The 22,539-nt window shown below is 39.9% G+C and overlaps 1 protein-coding gene across 1 annotated transcript in view; it reads left to right on the top strand.

Annotated features, from left to right (window-relative positions):
- Positions 1-22,539, top strand: part of LOC130145943 (orofacial cleft 1 candidate gene 1 protein homolog) — an 81,842-nt gene that overhangs the window by 21,395 nt on the left and 37,908 nt on the right. The window contains exons 5-6 of the mRNA XM_056331507.1: positions 659-742; positions 6,300-6,469. Coding sequence (XP_056187482.1) covers positions 659-742; positions 6,300-6,469 — 254 coding nt within the window. The remainder of the gene's footprint in view (positions 1-658; positions 743-6,299; positions 6,470-22,539) is intronic.

The following is a 22,539-nucleotide window of genomic DNA, read 5'->3' as shown; positions in this document are numbered from 1 at the left end:
GAAGCCAGAGTCTTGGAGACTGGGAGAGGTGACAGTCTCAACTGGTTATTTCTCCCTTGAATATAGACACTTGGAGTGTTTTTTTGTGGGTTGGTTTTTTTTTTGGTGTCATGGAAAAAGATGTGTGTCCCCCTTGCTCCTTTTTAAAATCTGCAGATGTTACTGGGAATTTGAATGACTGCCCCAAAATCTAAATTTATAGTGTGCTGTAATGACTACTCATACTAGATAACTTGCTAGTATTATGAACATCAAGGTAAAATTTCTGATAAAGATTAAAAATCACATTAGAAAAGAAATTAGGTACTTTGAGTTTTTATTGAGTCAAATAGAATTAATCTGGCAATTTGAAAATAAATAATGGTTTCAAGTAGTCTATTAGCAAAATTAGTAAACCAGTTTCAGTCCAGATCAAGATATAATATTGCTCACCATTTAAAATTATGTGATTATATAGTATTTTTATTTTAAACCATCTGTCATAACTCAGAAGAAAATGACAGTCACCTCTGCTATGAAACTAGTGATGTGAAAATGATTTTTTAAGTGTCAAATGGTTTCTTAACTTTTGTGTTTTTATATCTTTATAGTTTAAAATAGTGTTTCTTGAAATACTACAGGAATAAACAATAGATGTTTCACTGTGTTTGTTTTTAAGATCCTGTGAAATTTGATGAGCAAATTCTGTATGGTAAGCTGATGAAGCTTCTAGATGAAGAAAACAAGATGCTGGACTTCCAAGGTAAATAACAAAATCATTTGCATAAAGAAAAATAAAACTCTTTTGAGTCTGGATGTGGGTAGAGGAGTGGGTAATCCATCCCCTTGAACTCAGAAGCAAAAGGGACGTTGATTTTAATGTGAGCCTGTAAGATCTTTTTCCCCAAATGTTTTTGTTTTGAGTCATGTTTATGTGGTTTTAAGTGTAACTTAAGTGGCATGCTTTCTCTAGACTGCTTCATTGCACGTTGAATTCCACCCTTACGAAAGAAGACTGGAAATATCATTGCTTGTGTGCTCAAAGCAAGAAACCTAAATCTTTATTTAAGCTCATAAATGAGTGGGCCATTCGTCAATGTGTGGGTCATATCACACAGTGTTTGAGGTTATCTACGTAAGGCTTTACACTAACAGGCGAGTAAGAAAATGTCTTCTGTGGCTTTGCTAAAAAATACGAATTGATGTTCCATCTACAGTAAAAACAACAAAGTGTAGAAAAGATTTCTTCACCTCAAGCCAACAGCCTTACTTTGGCTTCACTTATTTTTACAGGTGTTATTTAACACCCAGTTAATTTACGAAACTGTTACTAGCTCAGCCCTTGCACAAGGTGCATGTCTGCTGCTCTCCTCTAGTCCATCCTAGGAGAACTGACGTATGAACAAGCCCCAGCTCAGGGCTGCCCTCGTATTTTTGGGTATCTCTCTCTCCTTTTTCAGCAGCGGTCTTTTGTGCAAAAGCATTTTCTGTTCTTTGCATCTGTATGAGGTTTCCCATTATATTTCAGATAGACACAGGACCTACTCTTGTCAGAAAGACAGAACAGATGGCTGCCTACAGCAGTGAAGCTCCAGGAGCTGCAAATTTTTTTATGACTATTTAGTTTGTGAGCAACTTTGTTGTAGAAGGGGCAAACATTTTTACTTCCCTAGGGTTGCAAAATCCCTTGAACTGGCACTGGTCCTATCAGTAACATCTTTGAAACCCATTTTGTTGCATTTTAAATGCAAGGGGGAAAAAACCGGAGTACAACCATCACAATTAATTAATGCAGATAGTTTAAGCAAAAACCTTTGACAAATTATTAGCAAGCTCTCTATTGGTGAGTGTTAATGTTTACACTGCTGAGAAGGATTATGGTAGTGCTGCAGGTTGGTTGTTGGTTTTATCCTGCAACAACGTAGATTAAAATAAAAACGTGTTTAGCTGTGAAGTCAATGTTGTTTCCGTAAAGATTGGCATGGGATGTCGTCTGTGGTACTTCTGTAGTTCCTGTCGACCAATATTTATAACATCTCATATTCTTCAATAGCTTTATCATCAAAATAACCCTGTATGATTAAGGAAAATGTCCTGATGTCATTTCACAGGCTGCCCCAGTGTAGGGACTCATACCCTTTCTGTTAGCTTCTAGGGGTCCCCCAGAGTGGTGGGAGGGGGAGAGAGAAGCAGCCCTGGGCAGCAGTTCAGCTGGCCTCATGCAGACACCTCTTAGCCGATTAGACAAATCGCACCCTGGAAGCAGTTCGTGTCTTTCCTTTGGCCCCAGGAGGGTCTTGGGCAACTGACTTAGACTTGACTGTTGTTTTTTGGGTGACTAAAGGTGAGCGAGCTGAATTGCACCACATGTATTTGTCCTCTTTTAAACAAGGAAACCAGGGAGTGAAGGGCAAACCTTCCCACCCACCCATCAGGGGTTACTCTCTCCTTCAGCTAGGGGCCCTAAAACTTCATGTTATGTTGCAAATGACATTAATGAATATTGTTAAGACAAACAGGTGCTTTGCAGAGGATAATAGCAAACAGCATATTTAGAGAGCAATAAGGATCCCCTCAAATGTTTCTGATTTAAAATCATCAGGTATGTTTGAGTTAAGAATTCCTTTTTTGCCAGCTAGTTTTATCAGACCTCTATGAGAGGCAAAATGGTCTTACTCCTGTGTGGCTATGTGGGGTGTTATGTTCAAATCTCTCACCCACCCAAAGCCATCTGAATGGGCACAGTGTGCTCTGCGGATGGTGGTCTCGCACGAAGGGTGCTGAGCTGCCAGCTCACCGATTCAAGGACAAGCAAATGCGATGCTGCAGGTGCGTGTTGGAGCCCCCTGTGCAGGCATGAAGGCAGCGAGTGGGAAAGACACTGCAGCCCACTGCTGTCTTGTATCTTGAGCAGTGCCTCAGTGCTTTTGTTTCTTAAAAATGCCATAATGGGTATCAAAGCTGGTCCTGCGGGTGAATCTTGGGCCCTAGCTGAATTTTTCATTTTTCTTGGTTTGGGTGAATAAAATCAAGGAAAAAGCAAGATTCTCCTGAGGAAGCAAGGCTTGTACAGTCTCCACCTCTGTGTACATATATCAGGTTTTGTATTTATTTCTGTCTGTGTTTCTCCTTCCTAATTTTTGAACCTGTTGTTCACTTCCAGACCTTTTTTTTAACACAGAGCAAGTCTCGCAGGCCTGACTTCCCTATCAGTTTTATGGAAGTGGGCAGCTGAGCCGAGTAGACAAGCATTATTAATCTCTCCGCTGAGGGAAAAGCTAATATGGGAGTTTGACCCTTCTCAGACATCAGAAAATCCATAGAAAACTAGGATTCATTTGGTTCCAGTATTACAGAACTGCTTCTTTTCTTCATTTGACCACTGAGCTGAAAAATCACGTAGTCATACAGTCTTAATTAATAGATGATCCCCAAAGGAAAGGAAAGAGCATGGCTCAGAATTTATATAATTGTATATTTAAAGCATTTTGTCACTGAGTAACCTGTTGGTCACCTTGTGGTATGTCTTAGTTCATATTATAAGGCAACTTAAAAGGTAACATTGCCTGGTTGGTTTTTAGAGAAAGATATAGACTGTATATTTCTTACCTAGGGTTAAAACCTCTCGAACAATGTAAGATAGTGATTCATGTAAAATCATGCTAGGTGAATACCGTAAAAAATATTTTCTATTATATTATTCTTTGGCAACAACCAAAAAAATGGAAGTGCAATGTTTCATCACATTTTGCTTGTTTGAAACTGATGCAGGAACCTTTGGTGAGGTACTCTTCTGGCTACAATTTATACACAGAGTCTTCTAGAACCAGGCAGCCCAAATGCATTTTCCATGTGAAGTTTATAGCTGCTTTATGCATTCAAACCCATGCTGAGCTGTAGTCTGCTTGTGAACCTACCCTTTAAATTCTCAATTCAATATATAAACCACTGCTATCCGATGGACAAATGCAGGAGTAAATGAAGTTACAAGCAGCCAAGCTAATACCAGAGAGATTGTTTTAATTACAGCGCAGCATCTGCAAATACAGCCTGTGCTAAGGAGAAGCGATTTAAACTACATGGGAAAGTACAGCTCACGGTGTTAAGTACAGCCGAGGCAATGAAAAGTTCGATGCAGATGCTAGCAACTTGGAGCAGCCCATTTTTAATTAGTTTATCAATCTATCAGTGAATTTGTTCATAAATTTTCAGCAGCTTCCTTCCGTGTGCAGAAAGTAGTAGCATTTTTAACACCACGGCTACTTCTGTACAGCAAAGAGGTGGAGGTTTGTTTTGGTCAAGTGTTACTCGGGGGCGGCTGCCCAAGCCTCTAGCCTGTGGGTAAGTTCAGATAAGGAGCAACCTGATAGTGACTGAGTTTCAGGGATTTCTTTGCAAATCTATCATAGAAGGAATAGACCAGCTAAACCACCTTGTTTCCCCCCTGCCTCCAGCTCAGGCAAAGGAAGAGTTTTTCCAACTGTGCTTAAATGAGCATGTGTATCTTTTAATTGAATATTTTTCAAATCAGGATCATAATTTATCTCTGGTTTTTTAGCAGTTACTTCCCTCAAAAAGGCTTTTGACAACATTCTCTCTCTTCTTTTGCTCTTTTTCCACAAAACATGTGCTAATGAGCCCAGCGTCTTCCACCCAAACTGAGTCCACTTGATAACAAAAATAATAAACACAAAAAAGAAAAAGGATATTTTGATGAATCCCTGCATGGTTGTCCTTGTGAGCCAAATGTTTTTATTCCTTTTTTGATATATAAGAACTGTCTCTCTACACCCAGAGGATGGTGAGATAGGAATATACAGTCTTCCCAGGATGCAAACTTGCACTGCCCCTGTGAAAGCAGTAAAGCAGCTGATTTATACCAGCTGAGCATATGGCCCGTAGTGTACAGCACAGCATCGAGGGGATCAAGCGATGCTGCATCTTTGCTGTTGGCAACGTTTCCTTTTCCAGCACTTCCTGGATTTTCTCTCTCCTAGCCAAACCCTTAACGTTACAGTAAATTTAAATGTAAATATAGTTTTGTTTTTGGAGTTAATAATTGTAGGTCAAATCGCTTTTCATTAGGCTTGTAAGATGCTACATGGATAGATTGTGTACCCTAAGGTAATGGTTTGGGTTGTTTATATCTACTGTACACTTCCCCCAACATGATTTTGGGTTGTATCCTGTTGTAATTAAATTAAAAAGAACAACCCAAAACCCAGCCTACTTCCTGTGTGTTGGTGGCACCGAGGTGATTTAAGTACTTGGGAGGCTCAACAATTAAAGTCATTAAACAATGAGTAGTGAGCAAAACTGAAAATGTTAATAGCCTTAGTTTTATCTTTCCTTTTCTGGTCTTCATTAGAGAATGAGAGACTTCAAAGGGGAGTGAGGGGGGGAAAAAAATCTTTTAACTGCTTTCATGTCTTGGGATGGACAAAGAGAAAAGCAAATAACTAGATATGGCAATTTCTTGCAGAGAAAGGCACAGAGACCTATAAAAACTTACACACAGAAATACGTGGCAAGAAAGATAGTCAGATGTGGACAACCTGATATCTGTCATTTCTTAGTGATCCTAACATGGAGAAACGAGCAAAAACAGTTGTCTTTATGACCCAAACTAGTATTAGTACCATAGAAGATACCAATGAGAAGATCCATTTTTTCAATGTAGCATGATGAATTAAACTGAAAAAAAGGACACAGCGTCTCTTTAAGGTGGGAAGTAACTTTATGAATGGGATTTATTTTTATTTGTGTGTAGCACATACCTTTTGGTTCTGCGTATGTCACCACGGTGAAATCAGGGGAATGATGTGGGTGAGAACAGAGCTGGACTCACTTACTTAGGCAGGAGCTGTGTGCACACACCTAAGGGAGGAATCCAGTCCTCTGGGGTGAGTGGGAGGGAGGTGAAATGCTTGGTGTGGCTCCACCTAAAACTCCCTTTCAATTGCAGTTATTCCTCTTCTTCCTCAGGAGCGAAAGCCAAAGTCAATCAAAATCCCAATTCCTTCAAGATTTAGGGGGAGGGGGGGAAGTGACAGTGGAAATGCAAAGCATGCCATAGAAAAATAATTTAAGGAAGAAGCTGCATGTACTGAATTTGTACCTGTATGCGGATGTTGGTCTGGAGGAGAGTTTTCCTGGTAATGACACTTGGAACCCACCCGTTGTTCTACTGCTGTTACTTATTACTGTTCATTTTACGGCATGAATTGTTGTTTTAAAATGTTGGTGGGCCAAACATGAACTGAGAAGGTACTAACCAGTGCGCTTGCTAAGAGATAATCTACCACTTTTGTTTCAAGCAGCCCTTGTCGCCAGCGAAGATTTTTCAGACTCTGTGATGCCTGTCAGCTCCAGTAAGGCATGTGACCTTCACAGGGAGCTTGAAGATGAAGAGATTCCTTCATATATCGAACAGTTTGAGAGAGATGTTCAGGATGACATAATTCTGCTTGGCAGCTTTTCACTGGAACAGGTCAGAGTTAAGAACTATAAGACAATTTTATCGCTTGCTTCATAACATGATGCTGGCTTGTTAACCTTGTACACCCCAATTCTATTTCACTGCCTGGTGATACATATATTGAAAGGGGAAAAGATAACCCATTTTGTTGGCTTGCTTTATGTGACTGGCACTTTGCTAAGCTAACAGCAGGACTTTTGTCTTTGTCTCCATTTCAATGTGGATAAAAATAGATTGCCTTCATTGCTTCTTTCCTAAATAGTGGAGTGTCTCTGACTGCTCTGTAGTAAGTATTGCAATTGAGTTTCAATCAAGAGCCTAAGCTTAGGACATCCCTCTCTGCCAAATTTAACAGAGGCTTATTCATCTATCAATGAGCAAGTTCGGATTGCAGCCCAGGAAGGATTTATGTAGCAATATTCATAGTACAGAGGATAAGATTATTCCCGAATTATAAATCTGTTGTGTTTTTCAGGGTGGCAACGCTTCCTACAGTTTTCTTTTTGTTGTTTCGTAGTGTAAAGGTTGGGTTTGTGTTGACAAAGGCACAAGTTTTCAGGACTGAACTGTTACTTGTGGGCACATAACTACCATTTGTCCCTTTGAAAAATCTCGTACCAAGATTAGGGGACAGGAAGAGAGATTAATTGATGAATCTATCATTTTTAATTAGCAACATGAGAACAGCACACTGGCTCTGATGGGCTTAAAATAGGTTATCCAGTGACTGATGGTGATCTAAGCTTTCTTTTATTTTCAGAGGAAGTTTTTAGAATTTTTTCACTGCAGGACTAAACCTCATCATTGCCTTCTGCATGTTGGTGAGGGACACAATGCCCTTCCTTGCTGCTTTCCTCTAAATCCTCATGTAGCTGTGTTTCATTCCTTCTGACTTTTTATTGTAGCTGTGTGAATCATGCATAGAAGATGGTTTGGGAATATTGATCAGAGAACACAAAATGGGAGGGAAACATGAGGGAAAAGGATTTAGATGGTACTAAGAGTATCATCTGCCTCAAGGGACTGATGGAGTTAGGAACCTGGGAACAGGTGAAGTGTGTGCTGTACCTTTCCAGGAGACACTGTAATATGTTGTCAGCTCACACCTTTAAATTTGGGCTATTTGGATGCCCCAAAACTCTGTGACGCTTTGCGACACCTGACAGAACACCATAGACTTATCCGTGCTTTGTTTACCCTCCCTCTAAACATGGTCCCTGGGAGGCTGATCGTCTTACTTGGACTCTTTTTGGAGTTGTTCAGCAAAGGTTGTTTCCTAGACAGGAACAAGCTATCTAGTCACTTCAAAACAATATTCTGTTTTTTACACTGACAAATGCATATGGGCATCCACATGTAATATAATGTAATACTGCTTTTCTTCCTTATTTTCTTGCAAAAGAAAGAAAAATCCTAATTTAATGTGATTGATTGAGCTGGTCTACCATGAGCTTACAGATAGGGAGTCAATGCTTCATACTACACAGAAGTCTCGAATGCCTATTTTTCTCTCCATTTGTCCCACACAACTTTAACTTCAGTTGTCCATTCCCTGTTTAGGAATTCAATCATACTAACGTGGTATCAGCTGTCACACCTGCATCCTGCAGTGTGGAGGCCGACAGGAGGATAGCTGTAAAATATATATTGTCTTTCGGATCAGTGATGCATACATCCATCCTTTCCTTGGAAGCACATAGAAATGGTGCGTTCAGCCCCTTTGAACAGAAAATGGAAGGGGAAATTGGAAGTAGAGGCTGCAAACACACACCTTTTATGTCATATTGGTACTCCAAGATGTCTAACAGTAATGCAAGCATGCTTATTCTTCTTAAATTTACCTTATTTCTTCTTTAATGGACTGTCTTTACTCTTTGATCTGTGGATATATCCCTGCAGTGTTCAGCGTTGATGTCTTTCTGCAGCAGCTACGAGTTCAGTGTTAGGCTGCTGCTGTGGTCTTCAGAATCTGTTGCTACCATCTTTGGGATGCTTCCAGCTTTTGTTGCTTGAATGTATGTTTATTGATTTGAAAAAGTCTTTAATTTGCTGCATGGCATTTACTTTTTACTCAGAAAAAAGCCCTTTCCCTTCCTTCTGCAGGTTTAGTGAGTAGCAGATGTACTTTAGCCAGTGTAATTTATGATTAGTTAATTTAATCTGCCATAATGACATAAAGTGAGCCTGAAACAAGCTTCTATCAATTTTGCCGTTAGAGGTAACATAATATTTTCAAATGTCTACCAAACTGAGTAATTAACCCCTGGGCTGAGTGAAGGAGTCTAATAGACATCTCTCTCACATTCCTTTGCTTTGACAAAATGAAAACACAGGAGCCCAAGGGTTAAAAATAGCAAGTGAAGGTTTACAGTACATGAGACTGGGTTTGTAAGCAAGGTTCAGAAATACACTTGAGCTGTTGCTGTTTCTTTTTAGGCTGCCAAAAATTCTCTCCAGTGAGGCATCTGATTTGCACTAGAGCTTTGCTGGCAGCGTTGGCACGAAGAGGACAGCTATGCATTAACTACCTACCCCTTAGTTCATTGCTTTTCTTCTCTGTTTTGTAGCTTTACAGTAAATGGCTGGCTTTTGTTTAAAGAGCAGCTCAGTGCATGAGATCATTAAGATTAAGTTTTGAAAGAGCAGATATGCTTTCAAAATGATAACAATAATAATAAAGGTTTATGCAAAATTTTAGCTCCAGAGCTTTAAGCTGTGTTTTTACTTCATGTTCTGTTTTGTAAATGCAAAAGTTGAGAGTTGAAGTTAGCAAGAAATACATTAAGGGGAGATCTGATAGATTCTTGTAAAGAAAGCATTAAGCAGATGTCAATGTTCTGTTAACAAACACTCTAAAGAATATTAAATTTGGGAAGCAGTACTGTTTCCTGTGGCCTATCATGTAGGCCTACGGATTTCAAAAGCCCTGATGACATTTGCTTTGAATAGAGAAAAATACTCCATTGAGAGAAAATTGTAACTTTGGGACTGTGTTGTGGTAGAAGCTGAGCAGGTACACCCAAGGCTGGGGATGCGGAATGCTGCACAAAACCATCTGTCATGAGACAATGCAGGGACACATGCTTATGGGCAGAACTTGATCTTACAGAGCAGAGAAATATGCAAGGAAAGACCTGACGTAATGCTGGCTTAATGTGTTTGATTAAAGGCAATATGCTCTCAAAGCACGAGAGACTGCCGAGGATGAAGCAAACACTGGTGATTGGAGTGAGATTGCACTTGATGGGCCTTTGGCAACATAATCTTGCCAGTCATTAATTCAAATGCCATGGAAAAATACCAGCAGTAGGATTTTCAGCTCATTCTGAACTGAGATGATAGAAGTGACTACTCAGTTTTACGTAGGTTCTGTCAGAAAAAAAATAATAATGGGGCAACTGGAAGGATCAGTACTGCCCTGAAAGTCAAGAACATCTTTCCTGCTTTGCCATCTTCTTCCTGCAACTTGTTCGGCATTCTTAACTAAATGTAATTTATTCAAAACCCCTGTCTCTCTCTACAGGATTCAGCCACTACATTTCTCTCTCTGTGCTAGGCATAACACCTTGCAAGACTTGATCATTACAACTACATAATCAGTTTTGATCCATGACCTCAATGCAAATTACTCATGAGCCTCTGAAAGTAAAACGCGAGTTTTGCTCTTCGGTACCAGAAATTGAGTTATAGTAGTAAGAAATGAGCTATTTGTTGCAGGCAGATAGTAATAAAATGTTGCCTTTCATCATGAGATTTACCTTTTGGTTAAACTAAGGTTAATGCCTCTGGGCATTAGACCTAATATTCTTACAGGGTCAATATCATCACTGCTCTGACTCCTCGCCAAGTCACAGCAAGATCAATTTATATGATGATGGAGTGATCAGTTTTCCTTTGGTTAATGGTGGATAACACGTAGGTAAAATTTGGTACTATGTAAGATGGTGACAAATCTACCCCCCAGTCAGGAATTTAATCAGTGGGATCAGGCCTCGGTCATACGAAACACCAATGCACATTTGTTTGCGTGTTCTACCCCACTGGATAATACTGTCATTTACACCTGAATGGTACCTGCAGACCTCCCCTTGTCAAAGCCGTAGCCTACAAAGCATTCTGCAATCCCTTCTGATCGTTCTTTGTGAATATAATACTTATGTGAATATCTGCACCTAAGAGGAATGCAGAATTGAAAGTGACTTTTCCTCAGCTGAAACCTGGCTACTTCTTTTTGACATTTGCCAAGATTTTAAATGGCTGTCATGTGCAAATGAGTAATTTTTTTGGGTTTTTTTTCTGAGAATTGTAGGTCAAGAATACAAAAGCCGGCAGTGTTTCATTTACACCATGTCTTAAAAGTGGGTGACTTAATTTTAGGCAAGCTACCTATATGCTACACTCATTATTTGAGTGTTAAAGCATCTTTACAGTCTGTTAGCTTAATGGTTTCCATGTAATTGATGTGAAACAGTAGGAATTATGGGTATCTCCATTTTACAGAGGAAGAACGAGGGTGCAGATAGACTGAAATCTACACTCATCAAAAGCCCTTAGCACCTAATTTCCTTTTGAAATCTGTTATTAGGCCAAGCTTTTTGGATTCATTATAGTCCTGCCAGGTAGACTGCTCTTGGACTGGGGAAAAAGCACTTCCCTTAAACATAGGTTTCATTGGAAAAAACTCAAGGTGAACTTCCCTGAGCTTGAGATATTTGGCTTCTGGCCCTTGGGCTTCTGATGTCCTGCCTAGTGAGTGTCCATGGCCCTCAGATGTGTGTCAGCACCCACTGAGCAGACCAAAAGTCTGACCAGCATGCCAGTGTGTGTATCTAGGGGTCTTCTCTACCCTGTAGGCTGGCAGCCTGAGAATTCTAAATAGCTTTATTTTATCAGGCTTCCTCCTGCTTCCTCGGTGGGAAGCCTGGGAACCCTCTGAATTTCTAAGGTTCCTCCCCCATTTCTTCTGGACATGCAGATATACACTTTTTTTTTTTTTAAAGAAGTCAGGGAGATGGAAGGGGAGCGATGGAAATGAATGTCAACAGAGGCAGAACTGTTGAAAAGATGTTTTATATATTTGTAAAGAGGTTGTCACAATATCCGTAATATTGCTATAGCTGCTCTTTTTAATTGTAATTCTTTTTTGATTGCTTTGTTCAGGAGTTATGTGGATTTATGGGTAAGTAAATATTTAGATGGAAGTGATGGAAATCTATATATTTCTTACATTTTTCACTAAAAAGGAATCTGCTTAGTTTTTACTGTGTTCTTTCACTCTTTAAGATCAGAGGGGCAATTAAATAACTAGAGTAATTCTTGATATTCTATTGAGCTGGAACAATGAATCCTGCAGCTACTGTAAATGATGATACTGCATTTGCTGCTGCTTAAGGTAATCTGACTGGTCAGCTCTCTGGCTCATTATCCTAATATAAAGTCCAGTAAGGAAGTCTATTTCTATGGTTCAATAAACAGAGACAATTGGAAAGATACTTCAAAGAGAATCAGTGATTGCCAAGGCCTATTGAAGTTTAAGTGACTTCATCAAATACTGACCACCTGTTAAAAGAGCTCAGATGAGGATTGTTAAGGAAAGAGTGAGCATTACTGATGTAGAAAGGCACAAACCTGCAAAAATGAACACAATGAAAACACAGTTTCAGTTGCTCATGTATTCTCCAGAATTACTTCCCCCCCGGGAGATTTTATTTGTATTTTTAACACATCTGGAGCCAAACTGTAGTCACAGGTGCAGCTATGTCTACTGTTGGTGAGCTTTTATGACAGGAGACTCCTTAGCAGCGTTAATAGATTACATAGATTTTATGAGCTGCAGATAAATGAATTGCTTTAAATGTTGTAACTTTTTTTTTTGCTTCTGCAGTCTTAGAGTAGAGCTGAATTTTTCCAGTGGAACCTCTGCTGGATAATGCTTTTGACCTTTACTTTGTAGAACAGTTATGTGGGGAAGGACCAGACCTCTGGAGGCTGTCTACTCCAACCTCCTGCTCAAAGCAGGGCTCACTTTGAGGTATATTGGGTTTTCCATGTGTAATCTGAGTTTTTAAGGGCTTTGGAGTGGTTCACACCAGTTTACTAGTGTGAAACATAAGCAGGTCACCTGTAAGTTGAGGCATAGAAATACTGGGAAAGACAGTCCAGTTGCATTTCAGGCGTGCTTGCTTACTAACTTAGTACAAAGGTGGGAAATCATCCCTGTTGCTCAACCTGCTGGCAATCTGTTAGCACAGTTGGTTTCTCTCACTGTACTAAACCCTTAGACAAGACGCAGCTTCCAGGACTAGGTGGTTACGATACGAACGTATACTAAAATGCATACATTCACTCAAAGATGTGTCAGCATAGTATGATGTTATGATACAATTGCTCATGTCAACATTCAAATTGGGGAAGGAGGGATTACTTTTCAGCAATTCAAACAATTTCCACCTGTAACTTTCATCAGAGAGATGGAGCAGGATGTGGTCTTGCAGGAGGACAGCTGTTCTCTACACAGAAAAATCATTAACCATGGCAACTTGTTATTGCCACTGTCGTATTTAAGACAATCATATAGTAAACTATACTATAAGCATTGTTTCCCTCTCTGTAATTTTCATATACTAATTGTAAGTGAATGTCTATTTTTATTATAAAGTGTTCAAGTGTATGTCTGCACACTTGAAACAGAAGATGATGTGAAAGCCAGTAGAAATGGAAGTTACTGGATAAAGTTAAAGCCTGTGCTTTAAGATTACAGTTATGGAGAGAAATTCGTGAGGCGATGCTTTATTGACAGTCAAAAAAAAAAAAATGGGGACTCAGAAAGATGGGATAGACTGTAACCTCAGACCAAGACATCATGTTTTTGAGGCTGGAACAAGCAAATAAGTTATTATGACTTTGTTTTCCCTATCTGCAAAACAGACCTAAAATTAGATACCTGCTTTAGGGAAGGGTAAGAGGATTAAAGGAGTAAAGTTTCATGAGGGACTTTGAAAAGGCTGTAGAAATAATAAAAACATGCTGTGCTGAAATTAACAAACATTTTTAAATTGAGGAAGAATGGGGGAAAAACCACAAAAAGAAAAAAAAAAAAGTCTCAGCATTTCCGATTGGTATTTCCTTTCAGTTTCTCTTCAGTTTTTCATGCCACGATTTGCTGTCAGTATCCAGAAAGTAGAAAAGATCATAAAACCCTGAAGCTCATGTCATAGCTTATGAACATTATTTCTTTTTCATTTTTAATGTAAACTATTCATTTTAGATCCATAGATTGGCATAGTTCGGTTAGTTTCCACTAGCATTGCTCATGCTGCAGGAGTTTATACTGGAGGGAATATGTTCCCTAATAAAATGTAGTTATCATCAGCCATTATATATTACTATTTAGGCTAAAACTGAAGGTTCTTAGTAGCTGTTGATTTCTAGGCTAATCTGGAGACGTCTGAACTTGCGCAGCTTTGACAGGCTAGCGTATTTCTGCTTAAAGTCTCTTTATCAATGGCAAATGCCATTTCAGCATCATACATTTTCAGTGCTCGGCTATGGTTGTCAGAAACTCTGATAGATGGCCTTGCATACACTTACAACACTCCGTAGATTTTGATGAGGACATCAAAGCTTTATGACCTTGAAGCTACATCTTCTCAACTGTGAAATAAGAAGCATCTAAAGGAGCACCTGGTGATTCTGAAGAAACTACAGGTGATCTGTCTGTGAACAGCAAGACAGAAATGAGAAGAACAAGTCCTCTTTTTTTGAGGCTGGAGGGGCAAAATCTTTATTTTGTAGAAGCCGGGTAGCTCTGCAGCAGACATCCCTCCAGTTTCCTCACTGCATCTTAAGCATCTTTTAATTTGTTAGTACTACCCTCTTGAATGAAAATCTTGAATGAAAACATCTGAGTTTTGGGGAAGCTCAGGTCCTTGCTCATCACACCTGCTTTACACTAGTTTCCACAACTGTCCAAAATTAATGTTTTTTATATTAAATGTCTTATGAAAGCACCCACCTTGTCAGCAGGATACTGCCTTTTTGTGTTGACTGGTAGCTGAGTCTTCACTGTGTTGTCAGAGATAATGCAATGCTTTACAGATTTATCAAAATGATCAGCCTATAATGTTGTCACTAAATGTATCTATTACTCAGTGTAATAACGCTGTAGCATGACTAAAGTAAATCTCACTTTGTGTTCTGCAGTATCAATTTTAAAAGAGTATGCATTATATTTTTTCTCCCTAGCTCTTACAAATGACTCGATTGTCTTAAGTTTTTAATTTTGGGCTCATGAACAGTAAATAGGTTTAATTTTTTATTTGGAGGGAAAGTCATGGGGGATTGCGGGTGTTGCTTTGTTGCTTTTTCCCTTTCCCTTTTGAAAACACATCTGCAAGTTTGTGACAAATTTTTGCCAGAGTGCACCCTGAACAATACTACCACATATCCAGGATTTTGACACAACTTTACCTCCTGGTTCGGCCACCTCCGAGACAAGGTGCCCCAAATTCCAACCGGCAATGGACAGTACAATTTTCAGAGCAGACTGTATCCAGCTACCAGGGACTTTGCTTTCAAAGAAGGTTACTCACGACACTTACAATGCCTCGCTTCCCTGTGATCTGTCTGTAGTTGACATGGAGAGGGCAAGACTCTCAAAATCCCACTTGGCCTGAAAGGAATGTTAACTTTTCTTGCAATATTTTTTTTCCCCCTTCGTCTCCAATTGTTCTTCATTGTTTACTTGTTTTGTGGTATACGGTGCGCTAGAAGTTGAAAATCACTGTGAGTGAATCTCCGTGCAGCAGCCAGACTGTGGAGGAGGAGGACTAGGTGGTACCAGACCAGTGGGACTAAAGACGGGGGGTTTGTGTCTAGTCCTGCTGTCACTTTGCTCAGTGAGCTCAGGCAAGTCACTTCTCACTGGCATCTCACTTCTCCCACCTTTAAAAATGTAGTGGATAGCATTTTCACCACTGTAAAACCATTTGTGATGGAAATCCTAGGTAAAAGCTTTTATTTGGGCATTTGCTTACAGCTGGAAAGATGGCACTGCTTGCACTGTGAGGTACCAATGTGATTTCTTACGGAGTGGAACTAAGGGGAGGCACCAGCATCCTCAGCATGTGGGATCCCTGTGGGTGGTGGGAGGCTGCTGGAGACCCCACTAGTGGTGTCTCCACGCTGCCTCTGATGCACCCTGACCCCGAGGAGGACTTGCGGGAAGGTGGACCCCCACAGCACTCCTTGTAAGAATATAATTTCGTCAGGGCCAGGGCTCAACCGACTGTTTCAAATCACCGTGGGGCAAGTACCTCACCAGAAGGTTGGCATACCAGTGCTAGGACTGATAAAAAGGGGAGGGTAAATATTTTCCCTAAATATGCTCTATTTTTGCTAAACGATAGAAAACCAATTCTGTTTTGCTTCAAAGCTTTGCTGAATTCTGTGGGCTTTCTCCTAAGAGGAAAGGATGTGTTTGAGTGGGATTTTCTTTATTTTTTTTTCCAAATTGATAATTGCTGTAGGAGTCAAGTCCTACAGTTTGTGAAATAGTTTCACAGTGAAAATAGCCAGTCAGCACTGATTAATAGTATTGAGTCAGGTTCTTCGTTTTGTCCACAATAGAAACAATACTTGGCATTGTATATCTCTAGGCTGGGCCCAGACTAAAAGAGCTTTTTCAAATACTGGTTGTGATCATGCTCTCTGAAATCAGTAGATGAGCCATTTGTGTAATTAGACCTCAAGATAGAAGATGAAGAAGCTGAGAAAGATGTGTGAAAGAGCTGCTCACAGCTGAAGCAGCACCCGGTATCAGGACAGGGAGTTGGACAAAATGATGCTGTGATTGAGCCCTTCTGCCTTCAAACAATGCTCCACTTTCTGCTGTATATCCCAGGAGAGCTCTGAAGGGTATCCAGTGGTTGGCAGATTTTAGTCACTTTTTTTCTGAAGGTTTCTGCAATGTCTACATTGACTTGAAGCTAAACCACATTTTGTGCCGTCTTGTTGGGAACGGCTGTTGCCAACAATGGGTCATTTTTACAGTCTAGACAATGTCGGTATCATGATGAGAAACGAGCACTTAGCCATGTGGGTGATGGTATATGCCATTGAGAAAAAACGCTTGGGTTTATTCCAGTAAATCTCTGATTCAAGGGATATTGCAGCAGTGATTATTCCACATTTAAAAAATTACATGGGCTGCTCTGTTTTTGAAAACTTACACATTTTTTCCTCTATGAAATTGCTTCCTGGTGATGGAAATGTCTGGGATTTTTTTTTCTACTGCATCTACTTTCCTTTAGCTTGCACACCCTTGAGGTAATTAGTGTAGGTTAAAATTTACATAACTGACTTTGGGGTTTTGCAAATAGGAAAGATGGAAATTTATTCAAGGTGGTGAATAATTCATTTTAAAGCAAGTTTCCTGTTTTTTTTTTAATCATGTAGAAGATGTATTACAGACTCATAGAGGTTTTCTGAATAGGACCCTAAGCATTGAATTTTTGATATATTTTATTTCTTAGTGTAGGTAAAGAAATATTAACCATGACTCATTGCACTTTTCCTGTTCAATAAGATTTGAATAAACTTAACAAATTTATTAGGTAGATGATAGAGCTTTTTAAAAATTATCATGACACACTGTGACAAATATTTCACTAGGATCCAGAAGAAATAGTTTTAAATCATATTCCCATTGCCACTTCAGAGGCTGAGAGATGGAAAACAGTGCAGTTCATGCAGAGAACCTTGATTCATATTTTCTTTTGAATATTCATTATTTAATTAAGATTAGAAAGATAAACAAGGGGATTGGACAGCTATGGGAGTCTGGTAATATATTTTTTTTTTTTTTTTTAAATATCTCCATTTCTGGCTCAGCATAAGCCTGGATTGGTAAGTCTGAATGTTGTAATATGGCTACTTGATATTTTACATGAAGTGAGTATTCCATTTCATCTTATTTCTTAATCTAAGTGCTCACCTCAAAAATGGCTATCCCAGGCATCACCAAAAGCTGCTTCCAGAAGGAAAATCATGAATCCAGCCTTCCTCTTGCTTTCTGAACTTTAGCTCCAACTGCCTCAGCCCAAAACCTTAAACCCCTTCTCATCTGCCACCAGACGCTGGCAACACTTGATGTCTTTCACTTGGTAGTTTTTGTCATTAAACTTTCTCAGAGGCTTTGAGGTCTGTTTCTGGGCACCCTCCCAAACACCCCAGCCTGATGCCTGTCCCTCACTGCTTGGTCCTTGCTGCCGTGGGATGGGTCCCCTGTGCCTGGGAGGGCACGTTCCTGCGGGGCAGCCGGGAAGGAACAGCTTGCACATTCCCCAGTGGCTGCAGCCCCCACTGGACTGCGGGAAGTGGCATGAGGAGGGTCCGATCACCCTAACCTGGCAGCTACCAGCTCTGCTGGAGCAGAGTCGGGATCGGAGCCAGCTCCCAGCCCTTCCTGGGGAAGTGGCATAGGTGGTGATTCACTGGGCTGGGGAAAGAAAGTCAGTGCCAACATTTGTGGGAACAGGAGAGAAACGGGTCCTGGTCCCTGCTCCGGGGACTTCTAGTGAACTCCAGCCAAAAGCTGAGCAGGAGAGCAGGAGGGTTTGGTTCCTGCTGATGGAGGAGCAGTGTGAAGGAAGCAATGCCCGTGATGCAAGTGTCATGTGGAGAGCTTCGAAGGTCTTGCTTTGAGCAAGTTTGGTCATGTCAGCTTTGTAATCGTGCACCTGTGATGCTTGATCAGGGCCTGGAGGATTTATTGCATCCATCAGAGCCTGTCTGCTAGGACTACCAACAAATCATGCTGGATTTTAAGACAATTACGTTGTCTCTGCTTTGATTTTACAGGGTTAAAAAATGTATGCTAAAAGCTACGTGCACGGGCTTTTGTAATGTTTCTGTAGTCTGCTTTTATATGCTGATAATTTTCATTTTGGAAATAAGCAGGATGCTTTGCCTTAGTCTTCAATAGAGATTCCTAAGCTTCCATGAAAACAGCCTAAAAATTTAAAATAGGAGAGAATTCAACAGCCAGATATGGAGTCTCCATTGGGGAATTTGTTTCCATTGACTATTACATTGTTTCCCTCCCAAAATGTTTCTTTGGCTTTGAGGCTTGATGAGAGTGAGTGGAAGCAAGAAATAATTTTACGCTGTTTAGACTATAGGGTATAGAGTAGGAAGCCTTCTTGTTTATTGGTAGTGTTGTAGGCATGTTTTACGTCTGCCTCAGGGACATCCACAGAAGATCCAGACATGAGAAATGTCCTTGAATCCTCAGCAAGATCTCTGAATAGTACAGGTTAGGGAGAAGAATTTTGTTTTCCTGAGTTGTCACCCTTCAGCAGGGTTATTGTTTTCAGGTTTTGCATGGAGAACACAGCCCAGAAGATGTGGATGCTGGCTTCTTGATGGAATGACTTTTTCAGCTTGGTGTTCAAGAGTAAAATAACTTCAAGCCCTCCAGCTTCATGCTGAAGAGCTGCAGAACCCCAAGGAGAGAGGACTTCTCATGTCAGTCAGCTTCCTAGGAGTTGCAACCTCTAAAAATGCTAGTTCCTCTTATCAGACATTCAGAAACAGTTGTGGTAAGACAAGGCATCAAGATTTATGGCAGATTTAAAGAGGGGCAGGTTGTGGTCTCTCTGGCAGTCTATGCCCGTTTTGTGTGTTATATTTTGTTGCGTGTGTACAAACAGGCTTATGCATGCGTATATGTATGTATGCATATATATGACAATGTGTTAGGTGGTGTAAAAATAAGGACTGCAAGGGTACTACCATGCACAAATACACATTGTACTGATCAAGCTTTTAAAACAAGATTAGAGTTCACTTTCCCTTGGAAATAATGGAGTAAACATGGAAAAATATATGGAAAAAGGTTACAGAAAAAATAATGAAATAAAGTATTAGTGGCTGAAATTCCTGATTACTGCTGAATACTTTCAACTGGAAGACCTAAGGCAAACCTCTGGAAAATTGCACTTTTACGGCTTTATTTCCATGTTCTTTCTGCACATTAGGAAACAAACTGTAAGTTTTTTCTTTTTCTTTTATTCCCTTTGGCATGTGGGACTCAAAGCACCACAAGGAAGTCTCTCACCACAAGAAACAAAAGTTGAAAGCCAGGATTCATGAACTCTTTCAAAGGTATGTCAGATAAGGGATACTTTGTACTTCTATCTAAGGTGCTTTCCTTCCAAAGATCTTTTAGTGCTTTACGGATATTAATGAATGGAACTTCTCCCAAACAAAGGACCTCAGGCCTAGAAAAATTCAGCCTGTGCTTTTGAAAGAGGCCTCTGTTTGGATACCTCCATTTTCAGATACCCAGCCTGGGTTGTAATTTTTAAGTGCTACACACAGTGCACTTCAAAAGGTGACCAAATGGCTTCTCCCAGTGCCCTTCATCCCTGCCTCTGAATTATCCTTAGAGGGTGAGGGAAATCTGAATCAGAGCAATGGGTTTGTGATCAAGCTACACGTTACCTTCAGATAAATACATGCATCACATTGCCTGTAAAGAAATGAAGGAGTAAATAACCCTCATGGATACAGCAGAGGAAGCTATGCTCTGCTGTGACAGCCGATGAGCATGCTGGTGAGCACAAAAGAGGCCTGACTTCACTGAGTAACTCACTTCACTATTCAGTCCAATACCCAGCAAAAGGAGGGAAAAGAGAAAAATAGTGCAACCAGGAAAGAGATCAAATGTGGTTATTTAAATGTTTGATGTTCAGTAATGAAAACTGTTTACCTTCATAATTGTGTATTAGCAGCTAATAAAGGCACTAGATACAGTAGTTTAAAAGTAATAAAATCAACAACAAAGTGTATTTAATTTTAAATTGAATTGCAAGCAAATGTGTGTCCTAATGAACCCCTGTGTCAATGCAGCTCTAACCAAATTAAGTGAAATAATTTCCATCATGAGAAACTAAATAAGTACAAAGTTCCAAACAGACCATTCTTCTGAAGGAGAGAAGTTAAATTCTCAGAAGTTTCAGCTCTATGAGTTAGATAGTGCCTTTCAAGAACCATCATATATTACTACCATTTAGGACAGCTGGACCCAAGTTGACTCGAGTGCAGCTCAAGGATAAAATTTCGAAGGTGCTTGACCCTGTGCTTCTTGTTTTCAGTCCTTAGTTCTCATCAGTCCTGGCTTGGGAAAAATTCCCATGTATGTCATAGAGACTAGTGTCTACACAGACCTTCCAACTAATTCAGCTATTGCCTAAGCATTTACTTGATGCAGTTCTAATGGTAGAGGAATCTGGAAAACAATTTAGCTGTACAGCAGTGGTAATTTTACTGATGTAAAATATGTATATATTTTATATACATATTAAATATATATATTTACACTGATGTAAATATATATATCTGTTTCTAAAAAAAAAAAAAAAAGCACAGGCAAAGTCCAAGTAGAAGCTGATTTGTAGCAATGGGCCAGGAACTTGGAGATGGGAGCATCTGTTTCAAAAGAGGGGAATTTGACAATCTGCATTCCCCAGCTAGCACTTGTGCTTGTGACTGGGATGTTTAGCATCATTGCAGAGTCTCTGTAATTTTCTTCATAAAGAACCATGTTCATTTTACAAATGTGGAGTCTTCTCATATTATCACCTAGCATGCAAAGGAGGAAACAGGAATGAAGCCACTGGAGTTGAATTTTCTAAGAGCAAGTTAGAAAATACTGAAAGAATGCTTCAGAAGTACAGTCCAGCGAGATGTTGATGGTTTTGATTCTTTTTCCTTTTTTTAATGAACATCAAATTTTAGCATTTTATTTTGTGGCTAAAAACTGAAATGCACATGGTTTGGCAAACTAAAAGGACCTGTCCTTTCATTGCCTGTGTTCTAGATGCCCAAGCTAATCCTGAATTGCAACTGTACATAATGTAAAGATTTCTCCTTGGCTCCGTGTGACACCTCTAACTACACTGCAGGCAGGTCCCTTGACCTCCAGGGTGGCATGTGGCTGGCCTTGAGCCACAAACAACCACAACGGCCTCCAGCTCCTGAAAGCTGCTGTGTCTTTGCTCTGCTGCCTGCCCTGGCTCCACCTGCAAGTGTGGCTGGAACATTGCCAGCACTGGCATGGCCGTCTGACCCTCCCCAGCCTTTTAAAGCAGGTTGTGGAAGCAAGACCTGAAGTGCTTTGAAGCTAGCAGAGCATCTACAGATGTTTTCACTTGGGACCATTTCTCTTTAGATACTTGTGCCGAGAAGGGAGAAAGGAGTCGCTCACGATTCTGTGTCTCTTGAAAGAAGGGATGGGTTTATTAAAGTATAAAGCTTTATAATGCTTGTTATAACTGACTTGGTTTTGAATTTGCTCCTGCTGTGCTCTAGCAACAAGGCTTTCTCCATAGGGTACTGTGCTTTTTGTGTATCCTATGCACCGAGCAGGGCAGCGTTGGGTTATCTAGTGTAGGGCTGTTCTTACACTATTTGCTGGTGTTCTGTGTTGCTACAGAGACCTCTCTTTAAAACAGAAAAATCTTGCAGTTGATATAATTACCCCTAAAATTACTCTAATTACATAAGAAGTTAAAATATGAATGCCAAGGAAGGTTTAATGGTTCACAGGAAGTTGAGAATTTGTGTATGTGCATGTACATATGACTTATTAATTTATTTTTATATAGAGAGGTTTCATATATATATAAGATCTTTTAGTGTATTTATACATTATATGATTTATATATAAATTTATAAGCTTTTTTTGAAAAAAAGTTAGAATTATACCTATAATATGATTTTTTTCAGTGGTTTAGAGCAACCTGTTCCCCAAGGAACCAATGGTTTCCAAAAACCCGTTCCAATTTATTGAAGCTGTCAATCAGTCGTCAAAGCATCGACAGAGGCAACGGCTTTCTACTTTAATATTCTTAACCTAGAACCTGAGCCTCGACGCTAGACAGAGCTGATTATACATGGGCAGGGAAACTTTAGTTTCCTTATGTCGACCTGTGGCAGAGACTGACAAATACTGGTTGTGTTACTAGGGCTGTGAATGCATTTTTTGTGCCCAGCTTTTTGAAACCGAGCCATTTCTCTGC

Source organism: Falco biarmicus, chromosome 3 (genome assembly GCF_023638135.1).
Source record: "Falco biarmicus isolate bFalBia1 chromosome 3, bFalBia1.pri, whole genome shotgun sequence".
Taxonomy (NCBI): domain Eukaryota; kingdom Metazoa; phylum Chordata; class Aves; order Falconiformes; family Falconidae; genus Falco; species Falco biarmicus.
This window is presented reverse-complemented; position numbering and strand designations above follow the sequence as displayed.